Below are 20,699 nucleotides of genomic sequence, written 5' to 3' on the forward strand. Positions count from 1 at the left end.
CCCAGGGTTTAGCAGGTACTGGCAGGGGTTGTAGAAGACCCATTGGTTTAGCCGGGGCGGTTTTACACTGAGCGCAAACTGCGCAGTTTGCAATGTATAACACAATGTCTTTTGACATACAAGGCCACCAGCACCAACGTTTGAGGAACTCCAACGTCTTACGAGGACCGGGGTGTGCAGCCAACATGGAGTCATGACACCAAGACATGGCAATTCTGCGGGTATGAGAGTCTGGTATATAGATCTTACCTTGAACGTAGGGTAAGGATTGGACGATGTCCAGGTTAAGATCTTCCAGCTCAGGATGTCTTTCTGAGACCCACTGCTGAATGGCAGTTTTCAAAGATGGTTGCAATGTGCAGCCACAAACAACCTGGTTGGGCAAAAGTAGTCGACCTTCCTGTGGCCGAGGTACCGGGTCTTCATAGAGTCTTGATAAGGCGTCTGCCTTGGAGTGTAACATCCCGGGACGGTAGGTCAGTACAAAGTTGTACATAGAGAAGAACTCATGCCAACGTGCATGGCGTGCTGTAGTGCACTTTAATGACTGAAGGGCCAGTAGGTTTCTATGATCCGTGAATACTTGAATTGGGATCTCTGCTCCCAAGAGATGATGCCTCCAAACAGTAAAAGCCTCCCGGACAGACAACAATTCACGTTCAGTGATGGTGTAGTTTACCTCATATGGAGTGAGCTTACGTGAATGATAAGCAACAGGATGGAGGACCCCTGTGTCGGGACATAACTGGGAGAGGACTGCCCCTACTGCCACATCTGACGCATCAGCCTCTACAACAAACGGTTGTTTGACATCAGGATGCTGAAGTACCGGAGCTGAAGTAAAGGCCTCTTTGAGTGTCTCAAATGATTTTTGTGCCTCGGGATTCCATTGAAACGGATGCTTATTACTCGTTAAAGCAGTAAGCGGAGCCACAATGCTAGAGAAGTGCCTGATAAATCGCCGATAGAAGTTCGCAAACCCCAAAAAGGACTGCAAAGCTTTTAGTGTGCCTGGGACTGGCCATTCCAGTACTGCCTTGACCTTGGTTTGGCTCATTTGAACACCCTGGTTAGTGATGTCATAACCCAGGAATTCGACTGAAGTAGTATGGAAAATGCACTTCTCTAGTTTTGCGTATAGTTTATTTTTACGCAAACGTTGTAGTACTTCAGTGACATGTTGAATGTGTAGTTCAAGAGAAGGTGAATAGATCAAGATATCGTCTAAATAGACGATCACGAACCTATCAATCATGTCCTGAAAAACGTCATTGATAAAATGTTGAAACGTGGCAGGGGCATTACATAGCCCAAACGGCATGACCAAGTATTCAAAGAGGCCGTATCTGGTTTTGAATGCCGTTTTCCATTCATCTCCTTCTCTTATCCTCACCAGATTATACGCACCTCTGAGGTCCAGTTTGGTGTATATTACTGAAGAGCCTAGCTGGTCCAAAAGTACAGAAATCAGTGGTATGGGGTACTGATTCCGTATCGTGACTGCGTTCAGGTCCCGATAATCTATACATGGTCTCAGGTCCCCCTCTTTCTTCGGAACAAAGAACAGGGGAGATGCAGCAGGAGAACGAGAGGTGCGAATGAACCCAGAAGCCAAAGCCTTGTCCAAATATTCCTTTAACACTGCATCCTCCTTCACAGTAAGAGAGTATATCCTCCCAGAGGGGATTCTAGCTCCCTCCTTTAGATCTATGGGACAGTCATATATGCGATGAGGCGGTAACTTTTCTGCCTCACCCTTGTCAAAAACATCTGCGAAAGCCTTGTATTCCGGGGGTAGAATAGTATTGACAATACCACCCACCATCGAAACAGATTCCAATAAGGCTTGACATGGGTTGTTTTTCACTTGGGTCAATGGGCCACAATGTCCTGAACAGTAAGTCGAGGTAAACGAGACAGATCCAGTAACCCAATCCACCAAGGGATTATGGACCCGAAGCCATGGTAGACCCAGAATTAATCGAAATTGGGGTGCAGTGATGACATCAAATGAAATGACTTCGCTATGACAGTCGTCTATAAGTAAGTTCAGGGGCACTGTAGACTCCGTTACCAACCCTGAGAGCAGTGTGGTACCATCAACTGCATTGACCACTTCAGGTTGTTCCTTTGGTATCAGTGGAATGTTCCAGTCTTTCACATACTGGAGATCAACATAGTTTCCAGTAGCCCCAGAGTCCAAAACCGCTTCCGAGGACCATGTCTCTCCGTCCGGAGATGAAACTTTGACCCGAATGGTGAAAGGAACTGAAACTTTGGAGCCCGGAAGATCAATGCTCGACATAGGGGCTCCCTCTATTGTCGGGCTTTGGAGTTTCCCGACTTCGCGGGTTTCTTGGGACATAAACTCAAGAAATGACCAGAAGAACCACAATAAAAGCATAATTTGTTCCTTTTACGCTTCTCTCTTTCTTCGCTAGACAGTGGTCCTCTTATCGCCCCTATTTGCATGGGTTCCCCATTACCTGAAATTGAACTCGTCAGGCTGACAGGGACCGGGGGTATAATCCTTTTCTCCCCCTTCCTTTCTGCTTTACGGGCATCGATCTGAAGAACTAGATCCAAAAAGTCAGGAAAGGAGACGGGGACCACAGGTACCGTAGCAATGACATCCTTGAGGGAGTCTGACAAACCCTTGTAAAACAAGGCTGCCTTTTTTTCGTCTGGCCAGTTGGTTTCAGCAACCAATTGGTTAAACTTAGCCAGATACGTCAATAGAGAAGAATCGCCTTGCTGTAAATTTAACAACTCCAAATCAGTGGCCTGAGATTTGTATCGGGTGTCAAAAACTCTCGTAAGCGCCTCTATGAGAGCGTCACAGTCAAATAATAGACGACTTCCTTGCTCTAAAAGAGGATTAGCCCAGACTGCGGCAGTACCCCCTAGATTAGACAATATAAAAGCGGCCTTAGTGGTTGAATCGGGAAACGATGTTGGCCTACAGAGAAAATGCAGTCTGCATTGATTGATAAACGTTCTAAAGGCTTTTGGATCACCCAAAAAACGTTCAGGAGGAGCCAACGGAAACTGTGCAGCCATAACTACCGGAACCGGGTCTGCCCTGGCTTGAGCACCGGCCGTACCAGACCCGGAAGCCACTGCGATTGATGGAGGTTCAATGGTGCTAACCCTTAATCCCGCTTGAATATCATCAATACGGCGATGGGTAGCATCATGGGCAGTTTGCATATCCGCACGTAAATCAGCCACTAATTGAACCAAAGTAGCCAAAGGATCAGTGACTGTGTCCATTTTAAGGCTTCTGATTCTGTCAGAATTGTGAACCTTAACAGGATTAAGCGCCTGGTGATCGAAGAGGAGCTGTTGAACCCGTAGTGCAGTAATATGTTCTTCCCACCAATGTAACACTCAGTTGTGCATAAAAACAGTCTGAGCGCTCAATTGGTTGAAAGATGTTTTGAAGAAGGAGCAGGACACTCTGGAACTCCGGGTGACTGCAAGTTTCTTCCGGATATATGGCAATTTGTACAGGACACACTGATAGCTCTCTGGTCGTCAGTAGGATAAGATGCAGTACATATCCGACAGGAAAACGACAGTAGAATGGAACTAAACAGTTTCTGCAATGATACAAGAACGTACATAAGGAAAAGAAAAACGTAAGGGCCAATAACTGAACAATGAACACTAAATGAAATTTCTTACGTGTATATCCGTATGAAGGACTGCAACGAGGAAGATGTGTTGAAGCTCCAAACGGCTCCAAAAGGAATGTCCGAGAAGAACACAGTCTCACGGATGCTGAAGGTTTCTTGAGTCCGGTGCAACCCTATTCCCGCCGGCACGAGTACGCCTAAGAGGTTCAGCGAGGTACCAAAAGTGCTACAGGCAGTCTCTAGTCCAGCACTTAATTCCTATTCCCGCCGGCACGCGTACGCCTAAGGGTAGAAATCCTTCTTCGGAGTGATGTAGTAGAACAATCCAAGTGTTCCGGTTCAAACCAGGTAAGCAGACAAATTGAAACAAGAGACTAGAATCGAAGTCAAAAGAAGTCCAGGTCGAAGCAGTACCGTGGGCAAGACAAGAGGAATCCAATGGACAGGCAAGAGGTCGAGAAGTAGCCAGATCAGAAGTACCGTGGGCAAGACAGAAGCAATTCCAATAAACAGGCAAGAGGTCGAGAAAGGGCAAGATCCAAATAACAAACGCCACTGTAGAATTCCGAGGAAAACAATCAGAAGCACCGAACGGCAAACGGGGCGGACTTAAATATGCGTGGCTACAACGCGAGAGTCACGTGACCGGGAAGCCGGAGCAACACGTGACTGCAGACGTACTCGCGGCCAACGTCGCCATGGCAACCTCCAATGCCTTTGAAACAAACCTGTAAAGGAATGGAAGCGATTGCTGCTGCTCCTAGCTATTTTGACTCTCGAAAGTCCGCCTGGTAAGCGGGAACTTGCAGGAGAAGATGGTGTTCTGACACCCAAGGGTGTAATTTTAGACCTGCATTATTTTTGATGACGCATCAGCCCTGAAATCCATCGGCCTTTGTTCTTATTTAAGGCCGGTATTAAGTTAATAGTATGGTTTTCCCAAACCGGCTGCTCGACCAGCCAAGTTTCTTGTAACACGGGAATATCAAAGATGTCAATTGCAATCGCACTTTCATTAAAGAGATGTACATGCCCTTGTTTATTCCAGGTTACTAAGTTGATTATTTTGTTTTGGATACTGACACCTAGCTAATGATTGTCACCTTTACTCCATTGACTTGAAGGTGTCCTAAATTGGTTTAGCTGATTTACTGATAATGAGTGAATTTCTTTAGTAAATCTTCAATGTTTCGGCTCTTCATCAGTCTAACTAGGCAAGCCCTTATTAGAGGACGGCTTAAATACCGTCTGATCCTGTGCTAGTACAAAACCTAATCTAAAAAGATTCATTTTATCCTGCCATAATGTGTTTCTGACTACACCAGAACGTATTCACAATCTTACTATCGCTAAGTCTTCGTTATTTAAAAATTCCACCTGGTCGATATCGGATGATGTGATATCTTCCAATTGTTGTACTTCACCAAATATGGCTAATATACTTGAGCGACAGAGATCATAGCATGCAAACGGGGCTGGACGACACTTCACTATCAAGCGATGAAACTGATTTAAATTTTTAGATTTATGGAGTTTGGAAGAGTTGGATTCAGAGGTGGTGTGTGAATCCAAAAGGCTAGAGGCTTCATAGCGTACCTCATTGCAGTCCACTGGATATCCATGTACTTGATTTTCTTTTTGGAGCACCCTAGTACTAGAATCCTCTATTAATGCGCCATGATGAACCTCCTCGAGACCCTGCTTTTGGACTTTCTTAACCAATAGTCCTGAATAGATTTTTGGATTTACGCTCTTATTTGCAGTAAAAAGGTTTGACTTGTGCCTGTTTCAATATCGTGTTTGGCCTTCACACCTTGAAATTTTGCATTTTCATTCGAACTTTCGCTTAACACTACCGGACTCTCCCCATGAATTCTTTGGTCATCTTCAATATTAGTCACCAAGGGGTTGGTAAACACTAGGGTGTTTTTTTTTTAATTTATGTGTTTCATTTGTGCCACAAGTCATATTTTTATATTTGGCAACTACGGCTGAACTAGCAATACTTTTTCATGTTTTTGGATTTAGAATTTTCCGTACAAATTGTCTAATTTGTGAGGAAGATTTTGGGTTGATTGCTTTTTCATTTTTAATTTTTGTTTTCACTATTGGTGGCTTTTGTATGCAGCTAGATTTAGTAGTTTTTGCATTTTCTGGAGTAAGAATGGAGTGTGGTACCAACGCGGGCGCACGCAATTTAGCAGCTTGCGGCCAAATCATAATGACCTCACTTTGAGTCCCCGTTCTATCTGTGTTCAGAGTTTGCTCCGCATCAGTCACCACCTCCAATCGTATTACATGTGCTATAATAGGCAATGACGATTGCAGACTCTCCGCTGATGTGTAAGCACTCTTCAATACGGTGGTATAGCTTTTCGGCATGACTGCCTGGAATCATAGTTATTGCACATTGTTGTGGCTGTTTCTTTACTTTGGTTTCTCTGCATTTCATACATCCATTGTGCTATTTGCTCAATTTGTGCTGTCTTGTAATTTTGAAATCTAGTGCCTCAAAAAGTTAAATTATTGACTGGATTGGTTGAATTCATTGCCATTAATGTAATTTCTAACAGAGGAGGCTGCATACTAGGCAATTCATGACTAAGATGTCAATTGTGTTGTTCTCTTTGCGGTAAATCACTCTTTGGCGGTGTAGGCTGCATAAATGAGAAATCAAAATATCTCGCCTAGATGTTTAAAATCTATCTGGAGATTGGGACATGGATTGAGTATTATGCAGTAGATCAATAATGTGTTATGTAGGGGATAATAGAAGGTCTCCATTCAAGTCTATCTTATCAGCCTGAGGGCCAGAGGCCATAATGTGACCCACTGGCTGCTTGGGCTCATTCGTCTCATTACTAGCAGTAATTCCTAGTATGGGGGCTTCTCTCAATAAAGACATATGTGACCAAGGGGTCATTTGTTGAGGAAAGTTGGTCGGCCTTTTGCTCAAGAGCTATTATAGTTACATCTTTCTCGCTTGATAGTAACACAGAGTCTGTAATCGTGTCAATACATACAACAGGAATCTGTTCAACATTCATCTGCATCGAGAAAAATACAGGACTAACAATTTCAGCTTCAGACGATATAGAGGTAATCTCTGAGCGCACTTTACAAAATTCTCCAATGTCTACATTAGATGGTTTATTTTTTAGAATTTCAGCTGCTTTTGTTGCCGAGATTGTCATGATCGGTGTCTTGGCTGCATCAGCCTTAGAAGCGGCTGCCGCTTGTGAAAGTACCTTACTCAGAGGCATTTTCATTTGTAAATAGTGTAAGAGTGCCTGCATTAACTATACCAGAAACAAAATAACCAAACAATTGTGAAATATTTTGCTTAAGAATTAACTACCAAATGTTAAGTTCAAGTAACACCAAAATAAACTTTATAATATATTGATCACCCTGCTCGCTGCTCGCGTCGCTGCGAAGCAGCCTACCTCAGACTTCCTCCTCACTTCCCGAAAGCACGCGCGCAGTGCGCGTGCTTCTAGAAGTTATAGGAAGTGAGGTGGGATAGGAGGAGCACACGGCGGCAGAGTTGCCAGTAGCAATGTGATCGGTGCGCTCTCAAGAGGTCCAAAGAGCACGCCAGTAGTCGCGCCAGTGGATAAATATACTCTCTCAGACTTCCTCCTGACTTCCAACATCTGTGTCTATCCTGACCTGTCTGCTGGACACTAGAGTACTAGTGATCCCCTCCTGCCACTGAGAACACTCATGCTTCAAGAATAGGGAATGTCTTATAAGGTTTGGACCTCTTGGCTAAGAAATGTAATACGTGTTTAACAGTACTTACCAAACCAACTCCTTAACAGGTAACTGGCCCTCTGGAAAAGGAACAGTTACAAAAGTTCTTACTATCCTTTGAATGTGTTTTGCCATTCTGAAAAGTATATATGAGGTTATCTTACTCACCTGTGTATTGGGTTCTCCTCTTCCTAAAAGTAATGCTGTTGGTTTCACTTTAATATTTCTTTTAGGATATAAATGTATGAGTTCACCAACTGGGTCTTGCTTCCCTTGAACCGCTGGTTAGCCTGTCTAGAATAAGTCTTCCGTGTGTTTTACTTAACTTGAATAGATGTGTGCGATTCTTAAGAAGTGTTTGTGGGTTTTACTACCCTAGGTCTGCCTTGTTACATCCTAAAATAAGTTAGTTAATGCTTACCTTGGTCTGTGTTTCACTGAACTGAAAAGCAACTGTAATTGTTAATTGCAACATTAGGTTTTACTCACCTGGGTTAACTGGGTGTTATCCTGAATGTAAGTATTGGTCTATACTGTTCCTTGAATTGGTGTTCACTATACAGAAAAATATCCTAATAACGGTTTCGGCTTACTAAGTGATTTCTTAACTGAGTGTCACTGCATGACTGACCGGGTCGACTACCCTTGACTTCTTGTAAAGTAATCTAAAAGTAACTTGTGGTTTTACTCCCTCTGAATAGGTGTGTTCTATTCTAAAGGTTTATGATTAGGTCTGACCTGCCTAGAAATACTGTTAGTATTCTGAATAAGGTTTATGCGTTGGTCTGTGTACCTTCAAGCATTGTGTTGTGTTTTTGTAATGTGTTTGACTTTATAACAACATACTTACCAGCCCCCCCCAACATTTACATTTGCCTACTTGTATTTATAATAAAGTTTTATTTTGTATGATACTTCTGGGTGTGATTGTTTCTGTTGAACCCTTTCTATGCTATGAGGTTCTTTGTACCTTTCTACAGCCCTCTCTTCCTCCTAGGATAAGCCTGGCTGCTCTGTCTACACTACCAAATACTTGGGTGGTACCGCCTGTTAAGTAAGAATTGATGTAGTAACACTGTGTGAGACTACACAACACTTGTCCTCTTGGTATTAGGTAACCACCTTTTGGTATAGGCCTGTACTACACAAGTTGGTAGTGTGCCTGAGCAGCCAGGCTCATCTCAAGAGTGGTAAATGTGAACTGTAGAGCTGTAGCAATGAAAATCACAAATACAATTGGCCAAGTAACAATTACACTCAAGGTTTCAGTTATAAATAGTTTATTTATTTAACATCAATTTTTAAATGGCTTTTACAGAAACTAAAGCCAGCATCAGGAACGACGTTCTATAAACATCATTTTAACCCAGAATTGGCTGCAAAAAAGAAAGGTCTACGTCAAACCATACAGTTATTGAAGAAAAATTGTAATGTAGAAAATAAGCAAAAGATAAAAAGAGCTAGACAAGCATACACAAATTGGAAAAAATCAAATGTAATGACGATGCTACAAACAGATGCCGAAACTATATTGGCCACCTTTAAAAACTGAAATTTGCGAGAACTTTGGAACCTTCTCAATAATAACTCTCTATCAACAGCTCCTCATGAAAAATGTGACAGAAAGCAATTGGATTCAACACTTTTCTATCCTCTATAAAGAAAGCGTACCGGATGAATGCCCATCCGAAGATCGCAAAAAAGTGGACCATACAATGGGGAACTTGAGATAGTCTAGAAACGATCCTCAAGTTAAGCGTCACATGCTCCTGGCCCTGATGGGATGACTAACGCCATCATAAAACAAGATCCTGACACCTGGGCAAACTGATGGCCCAACTCATTATCTTGATAAACTAATTAAATCAGATCCTGTCGTGATGCTGTCGTGATGGAGAAAGGCCACCCTAATAACTATTTTGAAACAGGATGCAAGAGATGATCTATCGAACTACCGTTACATTGCTCTCCTTGACCGTTTAGGCAAACTATTTGCCACATTTCTTCTCAAGAAATTGAAGGGTTGAGCCAATCAAAATAATCGATTTGCGACGAGACAAACAGGATTTACTGCCAACGTAGATACTAAGATCAACCTCCTGACCTTGAATTTAATCCAACATTAATCTCTAATGTCAAAGTCTACTGTATATGCCATATTTGTCGACCTGAATATGGCATTTGATTACATAAATAGGCACAAATTATGGAAGAAACTAAAAGCATGGAGCTTCCCACCAGAGATAATTAAACCTATCAAACTGCTGTAGTCAAATATGAAAATTACTATCAGATTATCAAAATATGGACTGACCACTGCTCCCATAAAATCCTGGAACGGATTGAAACAGGATTGCCTGCTTGCAGCAACCCTGTACAGTCTATAAACAGCAGACTTCGAAAAATCGATCAGACATTGCCTTAAAGCCACCAAAAATCGACTCTGTCCCGATCCCTGCATTAATTTATGCTGATGACATTATACTACTAGACAAAACGATATCTGGTCAAAAAGTGAGCCTGCGAAAATTGGCCGAATACATGAATCTCAATGAGCTACGAGTCAATACAAATATATATATATATATCTTTGACGAAGCAATGGACAAAGAAAAACAGGTCTTACAAGCTTTCAATTGAGAGCAAACCAGTGGAAGAGGTGACTACTTTTATGTACCTAGGTGTACTAATCAATCAATCTGGAAACGAAAAGGAATGGGTGACTAACGTGGATGGAAAAATGCAGTCGATGGCGAGACAAGGATGTTTCCTGCATAGAAAATATGGAAAGTTTTCCATGAAACCGATAATAACATACTATAGACAAAAAGTGATCCCTATTACCACCTATGGGAGTGAAGCAATGATTATGGCAGGAAATATCAATTGACAGAAACTTGAAGCCCTATTTTGGCGGAAAATCTTGCAACTGCCAAAGAACTATCCAATGGCTAGAATAAGGCACGAGATAGCAGCGCAGTCGCTGGCCTCTATAGTCCTCTGGAAACAACTGAATCTATTGTGAAAGGTGCTTGCTGATGAAAAAAAATATCAGCGATTCAAATACTTCGAGGTACAGATGATACAATGGAACAACACCAAATTGAAAAAGTGGATAAAGCATCTGCAAGAAGAATTGTTAAAAGAAGACAATTCAATTGAAATGTTAATACAAAGACCTCAGCATGCCAAAATTAAGCTGCAAAGGAACGATTGGCCGAAGACTATCAAAGAGAAATTAAAATATTCCATGAACATCCATTGTGACGCTGATATACAGGCTATCAACGAACTTCCGAAATACCTTATCTTATTTCCAGACCCAAAAGCTCGACAAATATTTCAGAAAATTCGGTTGAATAGTCTTCCGACTAGAGAAAGACTAACGGAAACCAGACCATTATCTGGAACAGAAAGATATTGTTGGTGCTGTATGGACCTGAATGCCACAGAATCAATATGTCATTTAACCATGATCTGCCCGGCACTTGCCCATAAGAGAGATCTTTTCGGTTCCTTTTTTAAGATTTCGACACAACTGGAGGCTGCAACTAGATGGGGGAGGATGATGAGCGGCGAAGATAAAAAAAACAATTTTTACGACTACGCAATATATTGCCAACATCCAAGAACTTGACAAATTGACAGACTGATGACTTTTATGTTTATGGGGGTCTTCTCTTATGATTAGTCAGGAAATATATCATTTTTTATTGTTTTGTTTGCTTATTTGATTATTGCGATAAGAGAATAGAATTATTTCGATGGGTTTATAAATTAAAAGTTTTTATATAAACGGTATCATTTTAAGTAAAAAAAATAAGCATTCTTTAAAAAGGGCAATATATGTAACAATCAAAAGATACTTAAAATACTTTTCCAGAATCAGCATACATTTAGTAGATGCTCTTTAGAGAAGCTTTTTACACACGTCCTACACCCGTAGGTGACTTCATTCACAGGGACAGTAATGGCGTTTATATATCACTAGTACACTTTGGAGATTCTGAGGTTGCAGAAAGGAAAGGTTAAAGGAAGGAAAAGGGTTAAACAGGTTCTCGGGGCATGTGAGTACACTTAAATCTTCCAATGAAGTCTAGACAAAACCTTTCCCAGCAATAACAGTCTAAAAATAAGTTATCACCACTCGGGGACAGAAAATATCAGTCAATGAAGAGTCTGCAGGGAACCGGGACAGCCAAAGTCAATTGTAGCACAGTCTATGGAGCTGAGGCACTACGTAGTTAATAAGTCTTGCACAAAGTTAGAGAGTTTTGTAAATAATCACTGTAGGGTTACAAGCTGTTAGACTTGTGGAGAGCAGAGCTGAAATCAACTCTAACAAAAGTAGTTACTGCAAGTCTGAACTGAGAAGAGCGAAGTTAAAGACAGTGAGGTAAGTACCCCAAGTCTGAACAGTACCTCTGGTTTGAAGAAGAGTGGTCCAGCTGGCTTCTGTCTGGTTGCAGATCCTGGGTTCCTGAGCCTCAGTCATGGGGACAAGATGGAGGACTCCTGCAGTAGCAATTTGGAGGTCGGCGGCAGCTACAGGCTCTTTTTGGATCAGAAGCACTTCGCGGTTTCAGCACGCGATAAACAGCACCATCGCAGATCTTTGATACCGGTTGGGCTTCCTTCACTCCTTGAGTCCTGCACTCTGGGGAGGGCACTCAAGCCCTGGTCGTCCAGCTTCTGGAGAGTCCTTAGGAGAGTACTTAGGAGTCCTTAGAGCTTCTGGCCGAATTGCAGACGTTGCACTCGACTACGGATTTTTCGACCCCTGGCACTCGGTTTCTGCTGCAGAAAAGTACAGCCAGTTGGGCAAGATGGTCCAGTGGAGTTCGTCTCTGGGTTAGTTTGTCCCACTAACCCAAGGGAAGAAGTCGTCCCTTTCGGAGCTTTTCTTGTCGATCAGAAAAAGGAGTTTCAGCACAGCAGCAGGGCTTCACCGGGCAATTCAAAGGTCCAGGAGGATACAGCAAGCTTTGTTCACGGTTTCTTAGTCAGGTGTTCTGCCCAGTGGTCGACTCTGCCTTTAGTCCCAAAACCCTCACCATTTAAGCAGGTTTCTCCCATTCATGCACAGGAGGCTGTCACTCAAACAAAAGGCTGCATCCAGCCAATCTGGACTGGTTGATTTCATGGACTCCTAGAGACAAAAGCCAGAGTGGTTTTGGGAACTTCCCTCACTTCCTGCCCTTCCAGACACACTGGAGCCAGAGGCGGGTTTCAGGACTAAAGCCTGCCAAAGGCAAACTGAACAAAGTGCTCAAACCTGGCTTGACACGCAGAGTAAAACCCAAGAAAGACCTCACAAACAGAAAATGGCTAAAAAAGAAGACCAGGACCATTTTGGTAAAATGGTCACCCATGGTAGCTATACTGCAGCTGAGGATTCAGCCTGCGGTAGGAAATCACAATGGTAGGAAAATTAAACCACTACCACCAGCCATTTAAAGTAGTGAGGGTAACATACATTGTTTTACATGAGTAGGTAGGATAAGGGGCTACTAGGTAACCTCCACATAAGATGGTGTGTGCTGGACCTACAAAGAGAAAAGGTAAGTAAAATCAGTTTCACTTTACTATTCTTGGGAACAGTAGTTCACACAAGAAAAGGTATTTAAACCTTATGAGAAATCTAAAGGAGTTCTCTGTGACACTGCACTGAAGGTACTGTGGGTCACCATACAATAGGTAGATGCCTATGAAGTTTATCAGACTTCAAAAACAAAGGAAACATATAATCCAAATCAGGTCAAAACACATGAGAGAGTGAGAAAAAGGTCTCTCACTCCAGGGTTAAAATTAAAAAGTCCTAAATTCCAGCAAAAGGGCTGGGGTCTCTAAAGTTGAAGGGAATTAGCACATAAATGAGAATTCTCCCAAACACAGCCTTATACTAAGAGTGGAGTTTTGTACTGTCTCAGTTGTATGGTTTTATGAAGCCCTTAGTTGGACTTCAGAAAAACTGTCCTGCCTAACTCGAGAACCTAAGGCTTGTTCCCATGAAAGTTGTGAGCAACATTTTTCTTTAATGAACTTTATTTTTGTTGACTCGGCTCTGAAGGCAAGGCCGTAGCTGTTTTATAAATCTTAAATTGGAACTTTGAAAGACTTGCCATGTTGGGCCAGGCAGAAGTCTAACACTGAGACTGTGTCCTGGTCTCCACCTTCCTGTTTTGTTTAAGTGGTAGGGCCAGTTACGAGGTAGGATTTGGACGAAAGACTCATTCTCTTTGATGAGGGACTCTTAGTTTTAGTTTGATATGCAGGGGTTCTCTTTTATTGCACTAGGGCAAGGTAGTAATTTTCTTTTGAGTTAAATAAAACCTTTTTAAAATGGCATTAAGTCTTCTGACTGCTTCTGGTACACCACAATAGCCCCAATAGTCCAATCACATGGCAAACTTTCCTGAAGAGTATAACTTTGGATCTGATAACTTTAGGGCACAAGGCCCCACACCATCTTGGGGCTAGACTTAATAAGTGTTAGGGAACTGTTTTTTCGATTTCTCTAAAGTGCTTCTACTGAACCTCATGCATCTGACTACTTATCTGTTTTACAAAATCTGTGTGATTTGTTTGAATTAATTTGGTGGAATTGTTAGAATAATTGTTTGTTTTTTGGTCTTTCTTGTCGCAAATATATGCAGGGGAGACAACCTGCAGGCCCCCACCCAACTCCCCATATTAATTATTACCCTAAACCCACCACCCACATATATTTGCGGCAAAAACTGTCACCCATAAATTCGAGTAAATCCACCACGATCAAATCAGCCACAGTGAAATTGGGTAATACCGTTTTACACTGGTTACTGAAGTAAATACTTTCTTTCTTTTCATCAGGGTGAATATATATATCGGTTTTATACTATGTGTGTGACAATATTTGCTTAGAGGTTTCATTTGCTTAGTGTGTATTCTAAAGGCCTAGTATATTTTTGTACTTGCTGGTCTGTCTAGACTTATTGGTGTTTTTTGTGTGTGGATTCATTTTAGCAGTAGACCACTCTCGCGCCCTTCCTGAGTCTAGTCCTTGCCACGCTGCTACCTTACCTTGATTGGGTTTGGCCAACCTCTGTGTCTTCCATGTTGACCATAATAGGTTGGCCTCAAAACATCCACACCCTGGGATGATTTTGGAAATCATTTTAACTGCTTCCACCACGTTTCAGTAATCCAGTAATCGCTCAAGATAATCTATGCCGTGAGCTTCAATAAATGGCTGAGATGTGCTTTACCATTCCATGACATGACATGATATACTCGTAGGAAAGAAATTCAATAATCACAGTTGTCCTTGCTTGTTTGATGAACCAGTTCTTCTTTTTCCGTTTAGGTTCACGTGTTGTCTTTCACCGTTAACCTGCTAATGAAAGGCATCAGCGGTAAACTGAAGAGTGGCGACCTGGACTCCTGTCTGGACATTATGATTGAGGTAAAGCCACCCTCATGGCCACTGTTTCCATCAAGGCTTATCTAGTTTGCACAGATTGATTTAACAAGAGAAAAAAAGCACCTGAACTTTGTACATTATTAAAATGCATCTGCAATTAGAAATAACATTCTATAAAGTCAAATTCATTAGCAGAAATAAACTAAATTGTTTCATCAATAGCTAACATTTGAAATAAGAGCAGAAGTAACACGTTTTAAGCCTTTCAACACTCCACTGGACAACCCTTGCACTGTCGGGATGGACATCCAGCAATTTAGTGATATCTTGCATTGTGATGTGAACATTGTTTTTATAATTTTGCTGTGGAAGGAATGTTTTTCATGTTCCTGTTCATGTATGTAATGCTTCAGCAACACCTGAATCTATTAGGGAAAAGACACTACCAGTGTCTAGTGTACAGAACAATCTGCAGTTATGAAAGGGGGGTTCAGACAATAGGTTATCAGCCCATTAAGCAGGGTGCTTCCTTTTACTGAAAAAGGAGCTAATGTAACATCTGCCCCACATCTGACCTTCGCTTGAGATGCCAACTACAAAGTGTAGTTCATTCATTTGACCTAGTATGTTGTACGATTTTCTAGATGTTCAGAATGCGCCTTTTATACACATTCCCAAACACAGTTACTGCCACAGTGGTAAGTTTCGATGGCACCAGTTGGCCTGGGGAGTAAAAAGTAGCGCATTGTAGCTGTTGGTGTCACACAAAGCGAGATATTCTAGCCAACAAGATGGGGATAACTAGTGCCCCGCAATTTCAATTCCTATGTTTACTATGACAGACACCGTTTTAAACATGCAAATGTCCTGCCTCAGAGCTTTAAACACCCACCCCTAACAGGTTTTCTTTAGTCAAGGAAACTTGTAGGTTTCCTTAAGGGATTACCTTAACAAGCTGTGTGTTAAGGCAGATGGTTTTTAGCGCTTGGGGTACAATGGGTTTTCCATCCCAATGGGGATCTGGAGGGGTGCCAGATTCAAGCAATCTACAACCCCCAGTATCTCAGGATCAAGCCAACAGCTCAGCGGTACGTTAGTACCTTACTTAGAATGAAGAATTAGTTGCTGCAGGACAGTTCTAGTGGTGAGGTGACAGCAGACTCTGTCACTGGTTTCTCGGTCTCTGCGTCAGAAGAAAGGGACTGCAGCAGATCTGGCGACAGCTGTCATGCAGGCGAACGTCCAGCAAAGCATCTTCTCGGTTCTGGCTTGTTGGCGCCTTTTCAGACTTGGCTTGGTTGAAGGACGGTTGTCGCAGCGTGCGACTCTTTTCGTTTTCTCCGTCCTCATCTCGACGCCCAACAAAAGGTGCTGTGGGACTAACCGGTGGATAAAATTTCACTCAAGAAGGAAAATCTACTCTTTACACCCTAGTTGTTTGGATCCTGTAATCCACACCTGAAAAGAACTGTTAGTACCCCACATCTGGCCCTAGTTGGTGAGTTATTCTCGATACCCTGAGTAACGTGTGGTCTCAGGTAGAGACCTTTTACATGTGGGCCTCGACTACTTTTTCTTATTGACGTCCATTTGGGACCGTCTGTCTGTGGGACGGTCTACTGCTGGCTTCACGTTAGACTGCCTGGGTCATCCAGCCTTGGTGCTGGAAGCTGCCACTCCCTGGAAGTGTGTTGTGTCCCAACACCTGCCGGATATGCTCTTCAGGACTATTCTGGGTTCCCTCTTCCATTGCTGTGTTCGTGGGACAGTCTTCTGTGGCAGCGCATCCTCTCCTTCTCCTCTCTTCCGCCGGATGCTGCTTTGCCAAGTTCCCCCGATGTCCTAGAATCTTTCTTAGCATTGCTTTTGCTTCTGGCTTGAGAGACTCCCTTATGGGAAGACTGCTGAGTCTTCTTTTCCGTTGCAGGGGTTGTTATTGGTCCAAGGTTCTAGTGGCTGGGAAGTCGCATCTTCTAAACCACACCTAGGAAAGAACCCCTGCACTTAACAGGTTTTTTTCAGCTCATAAAAGCTGTCTTTCTAGAAGCAAGTACAGTAGGTTTTTAGCTCTGTCTTGGGTTGGTGTTCTTCTTGATAACCCCTCTCTAATGGGATTTCCCCTTTTGTAGCATCAGTGTTCTTGCTGTACTGTGTCGTTTGCTGAGGCTTCTGGTTCTTGAACCAACCTCTGGATATCTTCATTGGGGTCTCCTCTGCTCCTCACTTGGGTAATTTGCCGACACATTAGCACCTGTGGGGTAGAACTGGAGCTTAACTATGTTTTCCCCATACACTCGAATTCCTTACTTTAACTGTGAGTATTTCTTACACTGTACTTATTTTTGCTAACTCTATAACTATTTTTCACTTAAGTGAATTCCACTGGTAACGTTTGGTAAAATGCAGCTCGCGTTGTTTGGCGGCTTCTGGCTGCGTTTCACCCCTTCCCCATGTTGGACTCTGATGTGTGCATTCGTATTTTTCAGATACTTGGCCATAGAGGGCCAGAAATACTGTGTATTGTCGGTTTGGCCTAAGAATCCTGTGTCCTTTTTCTCCTCCCACTTTCGCTGTGATATGAATCAGCTCTGGGACTGAGAGCCTTATGGACAACGCAGAATCATATACTCTTAAGGAGTGAAAAGGGGTTGCCATGGAAGGTGGACTTCAGTAGAAGTCCCTCTGACCCCAAAAATAAGTCTGTGAACCAAAATTAAAAATAGGGAAAAAGGGAACATTTTACAAAGCTCTAAAGTGTCTTTAGAATCCCAAAAATCAAATTCTGTTTCAACAACTTAAATTCTTTTTGGAAAAATAAGCTTTATTGAGGGTTGAGTCTCGCCTTCATTGAATGCTTCAACCCACCTCACAAGAAATTCAGGACATGGTTTAAAAATGACTTTTGTAAGTGTCATGCCGGATATCGCTATCAGCTTGTGGTGCCTCCTAAGTTACATTTGTGTAGCACCCACCGGCAGTCCAACTCTGAACAGATTTACGTTAGTACTTGTTTTGAGAATATGTCACGGCAAACTACAGGAAACTGTTAACCAGACATTCAAGATATGTTGGAGGAAAAAATGTTTTCCTACTCTCTAAATTGATTTATTTTTTTTACATGTGACGTTTAATTAAGCAATGTGGATGTGTGTCCTAAGTCTCTGAGCTGGGAGATGCGATACAAGATTTATGGGCCATAATGGAGCTGTACAAGATCCCCCTGCCATGCATGAAAACGCCAAATTTGGAAAGAAAATAATAAGTGTGAGAATTTGTAAGGGGGGGGGGGGGGGAACAGGACTGCCTTATCACACATAGCAAGGGGAAACTCAGCATAACGATGCCCCACTGTGACTGCACTCAACTACTGTCATTAGGTAGGTTTGCCCTCTTCATCCCATGGCAGCAAAGGACACTACGTGACCCCATCGATGGAGAGCTTCTGTTGTGGATTTTAGCTATTACCATCATAAGGTTTTTGAAGCCAGTTGTGCAAATGTCCTTCCATACCTGGCTATGTTGGATCAGAATTACGAAACTCCTGCATGAGGGTAATGGCTTCAGGATACAAAGCCCCACCCCAACCTGCTTTTTGAACTGTCAATATTTTAGTTTTACGTATTTTTCTTGGTATTTTTTTGTTCTTCCTTTTTCCTAGATTTTCAATCATGAGCTGTTTGGAGATGTCGCGGAGGAAAAGGAAGTTAAAGGAATCCTGTCCAAGGTGATGGAGGCGCGCAGCAGCAAGAGCTACGACTCCTATGAACTGCTGGCGCAGGTTGTGGGCAAGGACCATGTTGTGAAACTCATTCTCCCCTTAAAAGAGGTAAGGCTAGGGCAAGGCCTGTGTTTTCCAGTCCAAGTGCTGCCTATCTAGGGTACAAGGGCACTGTCCAATACAGCATGCATTTGTTTTATCATTACCCAGAACATCCTCTTTGGTTAGGGAAGTGTTGTGCATCCATGTTCCAATCTCGATTGTCACTCACTTGTTCTTTAATGAATTACCGCCATCTTTTTTTAAAACAAAAACTCTTTTTATTGAATTTTACAAAAAGTCAAAAGCAAAGAAAACATTCCCTTCCACTCCTCTCCCCCTCCTCCCCACCAACGTGACGAGCATTCCTTATTGTAGCTCAAGTAGTCTCAGGCGCTGCGGGCACCACATCACTCTGTAGTAATTTTTAAGAAAAGTCATCACCTCCCCCCAATCCGCAGCAAAGTTTTGCACTTTATCCTCTATGGCGTAAGTTGGCCACTCCATGGCCAGAATTTCCCAAATGTTCCGTAGCCAATCCTGTTTCATGGGGATCTCGGGGCTCTTCCATCTCTGCGCTATCAACAACAAAGCTGCAAGCGTCAGAATCACTTTTGCTTTCTCCCTTCCTCTGATTCTCCCCATTTCAGAGGTTCCACGGATGCCCAAGAGAATCTGTATTGGAGTTCGTACATCCCCCGGCCAAAAGCCTGTTCCTGCGCCCTTTGTACCTCTTCCCAGAAAGATGCAATCTTAGGGCACTTCCACCAGATATGTTCTGCTGTGCCTGCCGCACCACAACCCCTCCAACAACTACCCGATACTGTGGGAAACATCCTATGAAGCCGGGCAGGGGTATAATGCCACCCGAATAAAATCTTATACCACACTTCCTGGAGCTGGGACGCTCTAGCCAATTTAGTTATCCTCCTCCACAATCTTTCCCACTCAGCCCTACTGATTTCTCTCCCCAGAACCTTTTCCCATTTTAGCATGTAAGCCCACCGAGTATCCTAAATGAGAGCTCTTTAAAATCTTATAGATATTAGAAATGAGGCCTTTCGTTCCGTCCTTGGTTAGCAGGAATCTTTCAAACTGTGTTGGTTCCCTAGTTGCTGCCATCTTAACTCCCGGGTGAAGTACCCAGTGTCTCATCTGTGCGTATCTCATTCTTTCCCTCTCTTGTATTGCGAATTCTCGTTTGCATTCTTCAAACGACAGCAATTCTCCTCCTCGAAATATGTCACATAGCTTCCCACAGCCTCCCTCCTGTCATCTCTAAAATGCACCTTTCTCCAGACCCGAGGTGAAGTTTCCGTTACCAAAGAGGGGGGTAAATGGATACGTAGTGATTCCCTTAGATCCCACCAACTTAACCCAAGTTTCTGCCATTAGCTTAGTTATAGAGCTTTCATAAAGATGCTGTGGTCTATGCTCTTTGGGGAGCCAAAGCACTTTCGATAGATTGGGGTGGGCGACTGCTCAAGTACCGCCATCTTAGTAGTGTCTGTGCAGAGCAATCTTAGGCAATGATAAAGCATTGACATTCTCTGGCCAGAAATTGGATCCCATATTTCCAGGTTTGAGTTCCTAGGGTTATTTTACAAAAAGGTCAATCCCCTTTGTGTTGTCTGGTAGGAATATTCACTTGGATTATTTTCATAAAAGCCTGTGAGCAGTCCAATGGTCAGGGAAAGAAATTATTATTGATCTTATCATTGTGCTGATCATTGCTTTATTAGTATTTTACAAAATGTGCGTATAGTTCTCCAAGTAAATAGCAAGTGCCGTTGGTTTATTCCATGTTGATTATCATTTATCATTAAGAGTTGTGTTAATTGTCCTCCATTCAGAGTTCTATTGATTGTTCTTATTCAATATTTTAAGATCCGAAGTTGAATAAATTATCCTATCAAAATGATATAGTTGTCCTCTGTTTTATTTGTTGTCCTTTATTGGCATCTTGGCCTCTATAATTGGAGTGCTTGTAAACTCTAATATTCTTATGTCCACAAGGGTTCTTGGTCAAATAAATGTTCGACAGATAAGGCAAATATGGGGATTCTCCTTATCGGGTGGAATGCCCTTCATAAAAATTGAACACTGGATTAGGTTTCTCCGGCTTGTTGCAAATCGCACGGCGATC

At 42.6% G+C, this 20,699-nt stretch overlaps 1 protein-coding gene across 1 annotated transcript in view; it reads left to right on the forward strand.

Moving 5' to 3' along the window:
- UTP20 (UTP20 small subunit processome component) overlaps positions 1-20,699 on the forward strand; it is a 1,390,303-nt gene that overhangs the window by 1,016,034 nt on the left and 353,570 nt on the right. Inside the window, exons 44-45 of the mRNA XM_069629877.1 lie at positions 14,740-14,838; positions 18,455-18,622. Coding sequence (XP_069485978.1) covers positions 14,740-14,838; positions 18,455-18,622 — 267 coding nt within the window. The remainder of the gene's footprint in view (positions 1-14,739; positions 14,839-18,454; positions 18,623-20,699) is intronic.

The sequence above is a fragment of the Ambystoma mexicanum genome, chromosome 12, assembly GCF_040938575.1.
Source record: "Ambystoma mexicanum isolate Mex_15411 chromosome 12, UKY_AmexF1_1, whole genome shotgun sequence".
NCBI lineage: Eukaryota > Metazoa > Chordata > Amphibia > Caudata > Ambystomatidae > Ambystoma > Ambystoma mexicanum.